We start from the raw sequence: 15,615 nt of genomic DNA on the forward strand, positions 1-15,615 counted from the left end.
GCTGCACACAGGATTTCTTCAGCTGCAGCCCCATCTTCGTTCAATAAGGTGAGCCAATGAAGCCCAATGTTCTTGCATAACCTTTCTGCTGCTGTTACAATTTTTACATTTTTAATCCCTCTCCTGTTGCTACAAATATCAATACACCTTGAATTTCACGTTGCCATATTTTGCTGGCCGCCTGTCCTTGAGAATGAACTGAAATTTGTCTTCTCTTCTTCACTCTAATGCTTTCAAATGAGTATCTGGCTTTTCTCTATCCAATTTTTGTTTACCATTTTGCTAGGAAAAAGAAACAAAAAAGGGGATCTGGGTCCGTTTCCCCCACCCACCCCCTTGTCCCAAACTATCTAAGGATTAAGCCAAGTTGAAAGGCTTTATTTTAAACACACAGCAATTAGCCTTGTCTTTGTGAACATGACTTTCCTGTAAATACTCCACCTTGGCTATCTCTTTGTCCCAAGATCCCTTAGAAGAAAGCAATCAAGCGATAATTCAGCATTATTGCTGCTTCAGTGCCTTAATCACTTAAAGAGCAGCAAAGACCCTATACTCACAGCCGCAAGGCTCCTGCAGCCTCTTGGCCTCGGGCAGCCTTCACAATCCAGTAGCATCCAGATGTCAAGAGGAAAAGCCAGGTCCTGGATGCATCAGGCTGCTTCTTTCCAGTATGGCCTAACAGCTGCTTCAGCTCTTGGCATTCAACATGCTGAATACACCGAGACCAAGGTGCAAGCTAGGGAATAGAAATAGGATGGAACTGAAGTATGGAAATTGCCCCCATTTCACCGGGGCTTTATGAAGTGATATGCAGAATGCTTTCTAATTTCCTCCCGTTCTTACATTGTTTTCCTAGGACTGCATGTGCTATCTTATTTTTAAAGAAAAGATCCTCTTGCAAAGAAATGGGATGAAATGGGGTGTCACCTTCCTATCATTGTTCTAACACACACACACAATAACTTAGTCTGCTGATTAACTTGCTTTATTAATTAGCGTTGGTTAACCTTCCTTGTCATCCTAAATGAGGGATTTGGCATGGTAAGATTAAAAACAGATTCTGCATCTAAATTGTTTGAAAGGTTCCTGTTCTGTAGGCAACAAACATTCAACTGAGTGACCATATGCTTCTTTTATGTGTTTATAGTGCCTCTCAGTTAAGTTGCTTAAGAGCTTTAAAATTACTAGGAATCATCCCCTCCCTTTCATCTGCAAGAAAAGAAAAAGGCTATTAAGGGGCATGAGAAAAGGCTGAATTTAAAATTTATCTGAATAGGAAGTCAACAATTCTTCAGACATGCTCAATCAGTGACCTTAGACAAGCTGCCAATTTCCACAAATCATTTATAAAATGGGCATAGTAATGACAATACTTACAAGTCTTGCAGAGGGGATAAGCTAAAGCCTAATACAGTGCTTTAGAAGTGATCGATCAGAGCTGCTATCCTAAATGAGCCCAAAGTATTATTATTTGTATTGCTCACATCTAGTTAAAAGTTTATAATCTTAGTGCTTGCTTGTTCACATTTTAACAAAATCATTTTAAAGGTTAAAATAAGTGCAGGTTCATAGAATGCATTTCTTTAAATGTATCTTCTTCATCTGTATCTTCTTTGGCCTGACTTTTCACTCACTCCCCTGTGTGATTATTCCCATGGTCAGTCCTTATAGCATATAACAACAACAACAACAACAACAACAACAACAACAATAATAATAATAATAATAATAATAATAATAATAATAATAATAATAATAATAATAATAATAATAATAATAATAATAATAATAATAATAATAATAATAATAGTTGGAAGGGACTTTGGAGGTCATATGCTGTCTTATATGGTGATAAAAACATTTTAGTTACTTAAAATGGCTAAGCCAAATTTTAATATCTCCTTTTCATTATTAAAGCATTTACAGTCAAAGATCAAAAAGGAGGGGAAAACCCATATTATAATACAACCTATCTGATTACAACATAACCTAAACATACCTACATTCAGATTTGATGGTTTCTGGCCAGGTGCCCTTATAAACAGTTCCACGTAGAGTCACACCCCATTTTTTTTAAAAAAATATTCCAAATATTATATTTCCTTATCTCAGTATCTTCTTATATAAATGACCATGCCACCCAGTTTTGATTTATTTTTTTTTAGTTGACAACTGGCATCCCCCTTGCCTCTCATGTGGTAACCTTTGCCGAGTACAATTTGTACTCTGGGTTGCAGTAGTCTATTTCTGACTGTTATAGCTATTGCACAGAATTTAACCACCTTCCGAAAAACTTTGTGATCTTCCTCATTTAATAGAAACCACACAGCCACTGTTGGGACATGTGTCAGTAATTTGTGATTAGAGGAGAAACTACCTCTTTCTTCCAATGGTGACAGATAGGGTATTTCAGTTTCACTATCTAAACATACACATAAGTGCTCTTGACAGGGTATATTATTGAGTTTTCTGATCAATATTGTTGAGGGCAAAGCATCTAAGCATGCCCTTCTATATAAGGATGTAAGCATATAAAAAAGCTATTTCAGGGTAGTGAAAGAGAGATACAGGTGAAGTGTTACATTTATACTTTTGCCATTCTGGTCAAAAATTCTCTGCTTGGGTTTTTCTTTTCTATTTCCTTTACCTAACTGATATACTAGGTCTGATTGATACTGCTTTCTCCTTACAGAGTTTTTCCCCCCTGCTCTTTGCCTCCTCAATTTCATCCCTCAGTTTTCACTTTTTCTCTAGCAACTCTTCAGGGCAACAGGTTACCCTCACAAGCCCTGAATCTGTCTTCCCTATCATTTTACTATAGATCAGATTTAAATTTCCACCTACAACAAATTCAAATCTCAAGTCAAGCCCTAACAAAGTCTGAGGGTTAGAGTTAGGCTTACGGTTTTATTTGCTGGCCACAATAACAATGGAGTAAGAAGAACTGAAGAAGCTTCTTGGATGAGAAGCGAAATATTTTCAAGGAAACAACCAAACAAGTCCAGTTGCCTTTTGAAAAGCACCTTTGGAGCATCCATGACCTGAGTGATTGAGAATCTTTTTATTTTTGCTGTTCTGGAATCTTGCTAGTATAAACTCAGAAAATTAAATTAGATAACCTATCAGTTCAGTTGCAAATACAGAGGGAGATATGTTAATGTATATAAAATTTGAGAACACCAGAGATGAAATTTTGATATTCATAATTTATTTATCTATGTCAATAGCTATTTCTATAGCTATTGGCTCTAATTTGTAAGATAGCTTGCAATTGCTGTGGTATTTTTCACTAGCAGTAACTGAAGACACCAGATAGGGATATTATAAAAATCTGCTGGCTCTACTGATCAGGAGAAGTTTTATCACTCAGCTGGGGCACTTCTGGAGGAAAAAAAGCCATTCTGGCATCCCATTCAATTAACATATCATTAAAAAAAAGGTTTTCCCCACTGAGGCTGCAGTGTCATCTGATAGGTAAACATATTATATGTAAAGTGTAGCTTTTGTGTGGCAGAGAAAATAAAATATCAAGGGAAAGTCTGGGTATGCATTGTTTCTAAACTAGGCAATCAAACATGGTGTACAACTTCTACTTTTAAATAATTCCAACCTAGAAATCATTCAGTGACTTTATCTACAGAAAATGCATAGTGTAGCCTTAATCCTACTCCTTTCCATACAGTAGACTTTTACTCCAATGTAAAGAAACTGAAACAGGAAAAGCAAACATGATTCTTTAAAATCAAAAAGTTAACTGATGTTTATTGCCTTTGATTTCCAAAGTAATTCATGATCGACCTTTTTTATCCATATGGATAACAAAATAGCATATATGATGTTCCAACTAGTTTTGTTTCTTCTTAGCTATCATTCAATTCAGTAGGATATCAATGGGAATGGTATAATGGAATTCCACTATTCTTTTTCTGTAATCTGTCAACATCAATATACTTTTTATTTTGGATTTCTTTAATAAGCTACCTTGCTTGCATCTTTCCACCAAAAGCATCACTCAGGATAGATATCAGGAAAAAAAAGATTAAAATAACAAAGGCATAATAAAAAATATTAAAATGTAACAAATAAAGAACCAAATGAAAACACTTTAGTGACTAATTAGCTAAAACACCCAAAGCCTGACTGAATAAATACATCTTTGCCAGCGGAAGGACAGCCAAGCTAATCTGATTTCTCTTGGCAAGAATTTTCAATCTGGGAGAAGTTATTGAAAAGGCCTTCTTTCAAGTCACTATCAAATGTGTCTCCAATGGTTGTGTGACAGAGGAAAGAATTTTTTCTGAGGAACTTAAAACCTGGGCAGACTCACGTGGGAATTTTTTTTCTCCCAAATACTTGGTTCCCAAGTTGTACAGGGCTTTATAAATCATAACCAGCACTTTTAATTGTGTCTAGAAATAGGCTGGTGGCCACTGAGGTTGTTTCAACAAGGGAGTCAGTCACATGTTCTTTCTGTCTGTCTGGCTACAGCCTTCTGGATCAGCTGGATTTTCCAAACACTTAAAAAAAGCCCTATGCAGAGTGCATTACAGTAGCCCAATGGAATGCAGCTAAGATATGTATCACCAGGGCCAAATATAATATGTAAATGTACTATCTCCAGGAACAGATAAAATTGGCACATTGCCTGAGTTATGCAAACAGCCATTGCCAAAACCTGGGCATCCAAATTCAAGACTGAATTAATAAGTACATCACAACTGCCAACATGAATCTTTCAGCTGGACAAGAGCACCTCTGTCTGCCTTAATAAAACTTTCTTTGCTCGTCTTAATATTGGGAGGCTCACACAGGAGAAGGTTCTGCCTCAAATACTGGAGAAAACAAATGAATTGGGAATAGTTGTTTTGACACCAGTTGCATCAATCTGTATGTGCCACTGAGATATCTCAATGAAGCAAGACCTTCTGACTCTTTCATTTACAAACCAGTCATCCCGTTGTTACATATACACTGATGCTCTCATCTTATAATTAAACTCTTCCTTTTCCATTGCTTATCGAGGTGGATATTTCTTCCTAGAATGATTCTATATTCAGCCTAGATTTTCCTTGTGCATTTACAGAAGTTGTGATGTGGAGTTTAAATGTTCATGGTATTTACTTACTTGGAATTTATATATTTAGTTGATTACTTCCATTATATTATAACTAGGACTGAAAAGACTTTATAGGGTTTCTGCATACACGCCAATCCTTTCAGGACCTCTGCAATAATGACAACAAAATTATCTTAAAATGATCTGTGGGAACAGCTTTAATATAGCATGTGAGGATAACAGCTGAAAACAGAAGGAAGAGAAAGCCAATGCAAGCTCTAAATGTACCCTTAGCTAAGATCTTTAAAATGTGGAAACTATTCTTTTGACACAGGCTTCAACGACTCGAGCTCAAATAACTACATTCTGACCTTAATAAATATTTCTGCATATGAACAGAATTAAATATTCTGCTTTGTATTCAGCTGAAAACAATTTTTAATGCTTTTTTAGGTATGCTATTTTTGAAAACTTCACAAGCAAAAGAGTTCACAAAGTCTGTAAGGCATCTGGCACAGAAATGTAAAAGAACACTGTGAAGGCAATTCCTCCGGGAGTTAATCTGGACATTCACTAGCAGGAGGAATGCTGGGTACAAGCAAAGACTTTCAGAGGTTTTAAAACTCACTGGACGGGACAAGGACTGGTGTGTCCTTGTACATGTTTTACATAGTCAAGAGTCTCTTCACTCTTTCTTAATTTTCTAAATGCCTTGACACTCACACAATACTGGGTCCTTCACTGAAATGGACTACATGGACTACTCTACTCAGGTAATCATGTTAAAGATAGTCATTAATATTACAATTATTTCATAAGCAATATCAGAGCCTTGGCATAATAGGGATGCATAATGATGTTTGCAAGTTCTTTCTGTTACAATTTTTTTAAACATCATTGTTCATATTATACCCAATTAAGTTTTCACTCATGAAAGGTTAAAAACAGAAGGCAATTTGTTTACTACTGTATTTGTAATACAGAAACACCCAAATTCCAACTGTTAGACTCAAAGCTAAGATCAACATTAATTATCTTTCAATTTGCTAGACTCAAAACTTCTCAAAAGGAATTAGCATATGTTATACATTGTCAATGTCTTTGGGTTTGAAAGAGGTTTGATCCAGTAAGCTATTAGAGCCCTCTTTTGAGATAGGAGGGAATCAGAGTCTGCAGCATTGGTTCTCGTATCTGGCAGACTGTCTAAAGCCGGCATAAATATTAAAATCCTAAACTTCTATCGTTGCCTTTTTATTTTTATTATTTTTTTAATTTTATTTCTAACTTTGGTTCATTATTAAACCTGTTTTGTTTTGTGAATAAATAAATTTTAAATCCTATAATTCCATTCAGTAATCTTGAACTGGAAAAGGCCCAGTCCAGGATCTAGAATTACCTACAGCCATTCACAATTCCACTATTGTCCAGATCACATCTAGACAGGACATTCATGATTTCCACTTGAAGAATAATTACTCATGTGGGAGCATGGAAACAGTAAGTAATTTTCCACACAAGGTACTCATATTTATTGCAGGAAAATGGCTATGTGAGTTACTTAATCTACTGTATCCCTTCAGGCCCCACAGATTGGTATGAAACTATGCACTCAGAAAATCTTAATTATGATGACTTAAAGCACTAACAGAGCAGAAAGGTAAGTTTCACACATATCCATTATTGTTTATCACATCAAGGATGAGCCTGAACAAACCCAAGCAACATATTAACATATTTTTAACTAATTCTCTATGAAAATTGGCTTCATTCTATGCATGTGAGATAATGATTTAAAGATAACTCTGGTCAAATGAATTTGCTAAGCTATTATTTGAAAGTGCCTTGTTTGGAAACTGAGCAGAATTTAAACCATATTTTGAGTTGAGAAGGTTGCATTAGTGGAAAGTGAAATTAAATTCTATCAATTAAATTCTATCTTTTTTTTCCCAGCTTATTGTTTCAGTTTTGCTGTAAGCAGCCCAGAGACACTTGCTTGTGGATGAGATGGAATGTAATCCAGATTCACTGAAGGGATGGGCTGCATTCCAGAGGAGCAAGAAAGAGCAAACTTTAGCTTGGTTGGAAGGAAAAGAGTCAAGAGAGCTCCTCCTTAGAGTTCTCAGACCAGAGGTCTTCAAACTTGGCCCTTTTATGACTTGTGAACTTCAACTCCCAGAATTCCTCAGCCAGTGTGCTTGGCTGAGGAATTCTTGAGTTGAAGTCCACAAGTCATAAAAGGGCCAAGTTTGAAGACCCCTGTCAGAGTATATCTTTAATTATGCAATTATTTTGCTTTAATTTGAAAGACAACTGCTTTAGGTGAAGAACAGTAAAGACCAAGCATGTCTCTCTTGGTTTTTGGAATCTGACAGATATGGGTCACTATATAAATTAAGGAAGGAAGGAAGGAAGGAAGGAAGGAAGGAAGGAAGGAAGGAAGGAAGGAAGGAAGGAAGGAAGGAAGGAAGGAAGGAAGGAAGGAAGGAAGGGACTTAAACTCAGACTTATTCCAGTTTCTTATTACAACTCCTTTCTCCATCTTCTTCCACTCAAACACAGTTAACCTCTACCTTGATTCTGATCATCTCCACTGCAGCTGAGTATACAAGTATAGAGGCAAGAAATATCTCCAAGTTACGTTTGGGAAAAAAACTACCGTGCTGGTGGCCTTGAATAGTCCCTCCTCTAACTGTCACTGATGTCAATGATTTAAATCAAAGATAGACCCACTGAAGCCAAATGAAACTTAAGTGACTCACAGCTAAGTCACTTTCACCGGACTGAGTCCAAAGGGATTATTATTCAAAAATGAATTATTCTGCAAATTCTCTCTGAACTACACTGTACATTTCTGAAACAAATCTACTTGAAATTGTATTTGACTTGGACAGGCTTATTCAAGCAGACTGTCTTTTACAGTGGTAATCTTGGCAAAAAAAATTCACTTTAACAGAGATATGATAAGCAGAAGTATTTGGTTTAAAATAATAGAAAAATAGGCTCATCAGGGGGGAGGGGTTGAGAGAGAGAAAGAGCGCACAAGGCAGAATGTTTCTATAAGGCTAATGAAGACAGAAACTGTGCCTGTAACAATATTAAGTTTATTTTCTCTAGTGATACGAAGAAGTGAGCAATCTGTCACTAATACCCTAAGTGAAATTACTTGTCTTGGTGGAATTCCTGCTGACAGTCAGTCACTCACAGCATTGACCTGAAAATCTACCTGCTGAAAAACAAATTGCAGTGTCAAACTTTGAAAAGGTAGGAAGCCGGTTTTAATTTTGATTGGTCTTACTTGAATCTTTTACACAGTCTTCCCATCTCTTTTTCCGCTTTCTCCCCAAACCCCAATTCTTTACTGGATTGCAAATAAAAATAAAGGAAACCCCTGTTAGCATTTGTGGGGGGAAATTATTATTGCTGGCTGCATCAGAGAAATGTTATGTCAGATAAAACTGTTAAAGTGTGTCTAAGCAACATTAAGAGTGGCAGGCCCGCCAGTGACTGACTGGGTGAGTGAACACATTACCCAGACAGCATTGTAGGAATTAATTTTCCTCAATAAAGTGATTTTTAAGGCTCATATATTTCACAATCTAAACATATGTCAGTGTTTCATAAACAAAATAAATGGATTAAAATAAAACATTACCAATATGCTGACACATGGAGATACTTTAATTAGGAATACTTAAGCTGTGTGATATCTAACTGCTGTATTTGCTGTGGTGGAGTGTGTCCCATTTCACAAAGCCACAAACAGGTACGACCCATTTACACAATGAAAGGCGGAAGCCAAACCCAATTGTCTTTTCTCTAGAATAGCCTATTGCATAGCATTAACCCCAATAAAAATTGCTTTAAGCTTGCAGCAATACACAGGAAATGCCTAAAGAGACACGGCTCATATACCAACTTTTCCACGGGGTGGGGGGTGGGGGAGAGAGGGAGGAACAAATGAGATGCTGGTTCTTGAGAATAATATTTCTTCATAAAAGGCTACATTTAATGCCTTAGCTATTTAAAGGCCATATTTACATGACTGTCGCATTACAGCGGCCTCTCTCCTGCACATTCTTTTCTACTTACTTTAAGGGCCTGCACGAAAATAGCTGAGGAAAGCAAATGTCAACCCTGTCCTGAAATTTATATGTGTGAGAGAATTAGAATAAGTAGAAATGTAATATATTGTTTACTGTACCGAGTGCCCTCTGTTCTCTAAAGGTCAAAAGCATTGTAACCTTAGAGTTACAGTTTCTGATTGTTCCCAGGGTTAAATACATTATCAAAATTAATGGTTCAAACCCTCAACCTTCAGATATATGAGTATTCCTGCCTCCATCTGCCGAACTGTTCAACTAAAAATAGCATTCTTTGGCCTTCATACCGCTAATATTGTACCCCTGAGGCAGGCGCTGCAATGCTTCAGCAATACTTTGGATCTGCACCCTGTGGTATAACAAAAGGTCGTTACGTGGTGCAGAGCAAAGAAGAGAGAAGAGGGAGAGAATAAAGAAGCCGGCTGGACAGGCTTTTGTGGCGGGTGTTGTTTAATTTCACTGGTGATGAAAACTTTCAGCATACAGCTGCAATCAGGGCTAAAGTTGCCAAGGCTCATTAATGTTATACATGATAAACTTTGAAGGACAAATTACTCAGGAAGCATCAGGGATATAAAGGAGAAGTTATAGGTTGGTTTTTACTCTCTCACCCTCCCCTCGGCCTCCATGCACACTTCTAAAGAACATTTTGTTTAGGACAAATCCAGTTAACATAATTGCCTCTTTTTTTCCTTGTCCTTCTTCCTCTCCCCCTCCCGTTTTATATACATGTATACACACCCATATCACTGCTTCTTTTGCTTTGCTTTGAAGGATAGAAGGCAAAATGATGCAAAGCTCTCTCTCTCTCTCAAAAAAAAAAAGATATAATAAAGCTCAGCCTTTCTAAGCCCAGGGGAGAAGGGGCTATCAGATTATTGCACTGGGACATATAGCTAAACCTTCTCATTAATTAGTTAATTCAAACACTGATGGGAAGAAGAGAGAGCCCTGATGTGATTCCTCAACGCTGAAAGTAGTCAAGGGGTTGTTAGAATTTGATCCCCTTATTATTAATTCAAGTTTAATGTTTATTCTTTTCTTTTTTTTCCAAATCCCTTTCCTTTTAAGGACTGAATGCCTGCACTTTTGGAGTCATGGTCTTGTGAGAGTAATAAAACAATGAAAAAGATCAGTATGAGAAAGACAGGTACATTAGACTTGTATGTAAATTTCTATGTACTTTTCAGTCTTTAATCCTGTATATTTAAAATGGATACATCACAATTTTCTCCACAGCTGTTGGTTCTGAGAAGCAAAGTGGACAAAAGCCTTTAAAAAGAGTAACTCTTCTGCTACTTTGAATGGCTCACAGATTAGACGGTAGCTCATTGTGACTATTTTAATCAGGAATTGTACTGAATAGAATTCCTTATGCTGTCATCCAGAAAATGATCTAGATCATGCAATATTCTGGACCTCAGCTAATAAACTAATGAATTACAACTTTCAGGATAGCCCATGCTATTCTAGAGCACTTGCTTACAGATAATAGTTTTCTGAATTACTCAGTGGACCACACATTTCTCTTCTTTAGGATACATGGCAAAAGACTACTTAACTTTAGTCTCTGAAAAAACTTAGACTTTCAGATATTTGGATTATAGTTCACAATACCTTGCCATTGAATATACTGAAATGACTGGGAGATATAAAACACAATATCTGGAAAGCACCAAGTTGTCTACCATGCTGAAAGACATTGTTATGTGCACTAGGAGATGCTATAGATTAGTGATACCTTTCAGAGCACCGTAACTTGAAAGAGCTATAGCTGTTAGTAGAGTTCAATCAGCAAATCTCAGCAAATTCTTCAGAAAGAATAACTGTGTTTGGGCCTGTGTGTGTTGCTTCAGTTCTTCTTAGATATACAATAGTGTCACAATACAATATGTGTTATGCAATTTCTATTGGGGAAGTAGAGTATTTCAAAAGAAGAAAATAAGATATGATCAGCAGTTCCAGTTTACCAAATCTTGACAGGATTATTTCACAGAAATAGCTCAGGTTTAAGAATCATTTTAAGAACAAGTTCTGTTAAATGTTAGAAAACTTCGATGCATAAAAATTGATCGTTCTTACAACTCAAGAACAAGGATTCTCTAATCCAGGCATATCAAACTCGCAATGTCACGTGATGTCGCACGAGGTATCGTGACTTTTTCCCCATTGCCGGCAATGAGGTGGGCGTGGTTTCGGTGTGACACATCTGGCCCGTGGGCCGGCAGTTTGACATGCCTGCTCTAATCAAATTGAGACACTGAGGTACCCATTATAAATACTGGATATACAGTAAATAAAAATTGCCAGATTGAAATGTGGCTTTTCTTAGACAAAGTTTAAAAGTTACAAAAGTCCTATGCTCAGAAAAGAAACAAGGTAATGTATCATGGATAGCATATATTATTAGTAGGAAAATATGATTTTTTAAGATCCCTCCTCAATCACAAAAGAGTATGACAACCCAGTAGAGAACAACCATCCCTTTATAGAAGGAATTCCAGGAAAACATATCATGATCTTTTCCCCTTAACTGCTATAAAACTTCAGCCTTCTTTTAAAGAACTTTCTCAGAAAGAAAAGATATAAATGTCTCTTGAAGGTAGGGGAAGAACTGAACAAGAAAATGTCCTTTAAAATAAACCTAAAACAAATAAGTAGGATACCCATTTGATTATTTGTTGATGTCTTTCACCATTTCCAATTCAAAGTGATAGATCAGATCAATAATACAAATTAGCTAGGGAGCTGTTGTACATAAACAGGTGAAGTCTTCAGTTGTTTTTTCCTACTCCATTCAACAGCCACCATACATGACCCTATCAGAAACAGAACTGACTTGTAATAAGTGGAACTGATTTTTCTCAGTTTCTCTTATCTCTAGTCTTAGTTTAGTTTAGTTTAGTTTTAGTTTAGTTTTAGTTTTATTCAATTTATACCCCGCCCTTCTCCTAGCGGACTCAGGGCGGCTTACAGCAAGTTAAAAAACAGACAAACCATACAAAATACTAAGTTTAAAATACAATTAAAATGAAATATTGATTTTTTTAGTCTTAAATTCAGGTGTACTTTTTCTTCAGTAGGTTTGGATGTTTACATTAAAAATGTTTAAACTTAACTATATCCATTTTTTTCCTGATATTCTTGTAATTATTTACTCTGATATATGTATTGATTACATTTTTCCTTACAATATGGATTTTGGAATCATTTCTAAAACTGGAAAATTACACCTTTCAAATGCTGCTTCTCTTTTCTTAGATTCCATCCAATTCTGCACAAAAAAAAATGATAATTGAGCAAATTTCTCTTTTCATTTATCAGCATCCTTAAAAAAAAATTCTGCAACCACTAAGGCTAGGTTTTTTGATTATGTTTTAAAATATTCTGTAATCCAAACAAGCTGGCAATTAAGTAAATCTATTTGCCTCCAACTAAACTATAATGTTTGCCACTACTAACACTACTATAATTTTGGTTGATAATAATTACAAGAGGCATTAGCTACAACATTTAAATAACCAAAAGGTAAACCTCTAATACGATTGCTAAACACACCCACTTTATAAGCTTTTGACTGCTACTTCATTATTTGACTCTATTGTGCCTTTTCTTGGGGAATATTAAAAGGCTATATAATAAATTGGAATATAAATCATTTTCACACAACATTTAGTTCCCCCTATGACAAAAATAAATAAATGACCTAGCAAGGGACCAAACTCAGACTCCTGATGGCTGCTGGCATCCAACCAACTTAACGCATGGAAAGACTGAGATTCCATAAATACAGAAGCTGCAAGTGAACAGTTTAGGAAACAGTCATTACAAAGCCCAAAAGAAGGAGAAATCGACATTTTTCAGACGCCCACTATGAGTAGCAAAATCTAAAAAGGCTACATCTGGAAAAAGCTTAAGAGAAATAAAATATTTTGAACCTCAATTCCAATAAGAGCTACTTGTTTCTTCCATCCACTCTCCACATACACACCCAGCACAACTTAAGTACCTTTCAAACACCTTTCAGTTGAAGAAAAGGCTTAAAGGGTTGCTTAATTCTCCCACCAAATCAAAAGTGCTTAAGCATAGATTGGATTGTGCCAGAAATTATTAAGTAATTGATAAAAATACAAAGTTGGCTGCATTTCCCAGCATCAAGCTTGACACATGCCGCTCTGTTTGCAGCATATTTAGTACATAAGGTGTTAATCCTTCTGGGGCTGTGCTTAAAAAATTACTTAACATTCAAGCCATTACTTAGCATACAGCTGGTTAGCAGTTTTCCACTAAAGTACTGGCTTTGAGCCCACATATTTTTATTCTGGCACATACCTGGAGCTGTAAAGGGCTGAGTCCAGAAGCAGCAGCAGCTGCCATTGTTGATGGAATGAACTGCACAGGATAGTTATCACCTGTCAAGGAGAACAATGCACACAGGTTTAGACAATGAGCAGAGAATAGCAGCATGCAAGTACAAACAGAGCCAGAGCTCCACAACACCGCTTTAAGCCTAAACATCTGCAAAAACAAAAGGGGATTGTTGGGCACAGACTTGCACCTCTCTGCCTTGGAGGTTCTGCTCATCAGATTGCTAGTAGGCAAACTGGCAAAACATAAAATGCAATGCTGAGTCCTAAGCATGCTCACACTTATTAAAGCTCATGTAGCAGCATTGAACAATAATTGCCTGTTTAGAAATTTTTCAAATGATCCTTGACACAAAGCAATTCACAAAGGCCCAGTCTTGCAGCTTGGGAGCATCAATTCCATTTAAGATAAGATAAGATAACCTTTATTGTCATTTTTTTACTGTGAGTACAACGGCACACATCAAAAATGAAATTTAGTTGCCCACTCTCAAAGTGAAACACATACATGACGCACACCTAAACATACTATGTACAACATATGTATAGACCCACACTCCTACATATACATAGCAAATAAATATTAAGTTCTGTCCACCTTGAAAATATAATGGAAGGAGGAAGCTTGAGAGGTCACAAGGTTAATGCTGTATGGAATGAAACTATGGCTGAATCTGGATGTTCTGCTACAGATACCACTAAGCCTCCTCCCAGAAGGTAATAAGGAAAACAGGTCATGAAGAGGATGTGTAGTGTCCCAGATAATCTTACAAAATTTGAAAGTTATTTAGCAGCACTTATTTGAACTAACTGATCAGTTAGAGGATGTTACCTGATTTCAATAAATTATTATGCACAGCAGTATATTCTTCTGAGGAAATATTATTTGGATCTTTTCAACTTATCTCTTTCCTGGTACACAATTGGCAATTTTTTTCAGTTCTGGGCATTATGGCATAATTTTGTCTGATGATGCCAGGGTATACATACACACACACACACACCATTTTTAAAAGTATCTATTGTTCCTACGTAAATAGAGGCTAATGCTCCATGGCTGAAATTTTTGGCATGTTATTTATTTTGTTACATTCCTGTATAAACGCAAAATATGTTCATGCTTCAAAGCAAAACATCTGAAATGTAAGTGATACTTGGAATTGATACATTCAACAATATAGTGAATCCTGGATTGTAAATAGGATAAAGATCTCCATTTCTCCCATATAAACTGGGAGTGATCACATAGAAAATCAAGTCACAGGGAACAGATTTCATTTTCTAGAATCCTCACTATTATGGATTTGGTTAAAATTTTAGGACTCACATGATGTGACCAAAATTTCTCTCGAACAGGCCTCCCATGTTAATTTTCTTCACTTCTTACCTCTGATTTCCTATCAGTTACTCTACTTCCACAAGCTAAACCCTCTAATATTAGAAACTGGAAGAAGCAGGTCACTCTCAATACACAAAACATCATTTTTCAGCAGGCCAAATTGCTGTTTCTGCCTCTCTGTCCTCTAGACAAAACGATATTGTTTGGGGCCAAGCCAAGAGGGGATCACCTATCCTGCCCTCCCATCAATTAAAGAATATAGCTGCAGGCCAGTGAAACTCTTAACCCTATTAATGTAGATGCTGGAACTGGACTGTCAGATTTGTTCATATTAATATCCTCTGTTGTTCCATATTTTAAAACTTTCTGTTATCAACTGTAATACTGATATATTGATTGTCCCATTCCCTGTTTGTATGTTAGATAGGGATTATTTATCTCCGAGTATTTTAGTGTTCAATAGTGCTGTAATTTCAAAGTATTACGATAAGAGTTGCTCCTAAAATAAGTAGTGTCAAGTATAGGAATCTGTAGCCTATGTGAATAGGATTACTTTCACATCATAACTACAACCTGCATCACTTCACTAAAGCTGGAAGTGGAAAGAAGGGTGGGGAGTAAGCATATATATATATATATGGAACATATATAAGCATATATATATATATATATATATATATATATATATATATATATATATATATATATATATATATATATATATATATATATATATATATATATATATATATA

General features: G+C 36.1%; 1 protein-coding gene across 1 annotated transcript in view; it reads right to left on the reverse strand.

Annotated features, from left to right (window-relative positions):
• SOX6 (SRY-box 6) overlaps positions 1–15,615 on the reverse strand; it is a 381,843-nt gene that overhangs the window by 76,955 nt on the left and 289,273 nt on the right. Inside the window, exon 10 of the mRNA XM_029283932.1 lies at positions 13,489–13,568. Coding sequence (XP_029139765.1) covers positions 13,489–13,568 — 80 coding nt within the window. The remainder of the gene's footprint in view (positions 1–13,488; positions 13,569–15,615) is intronic.

This window comes from Protobothrops mucrosquamatus, unplaced genomic scaffold (genome assembly GCF_001527695.2).
Source record: "Protobothrops mucrosquamatus isolate PMUCROS unplaced genomic scaffold, P.Mucros_1.0 scaffold_95, whole genome shotgun sequence".
In the NCBI taxonomy this organism is placed as follows: domain Eukaryota; kingdom Metazoa; phylum Chordata; class Lepidosauria; order Squamata; family Viperidae; genus Protobothrops; species Protobothrops mucrosquamatus.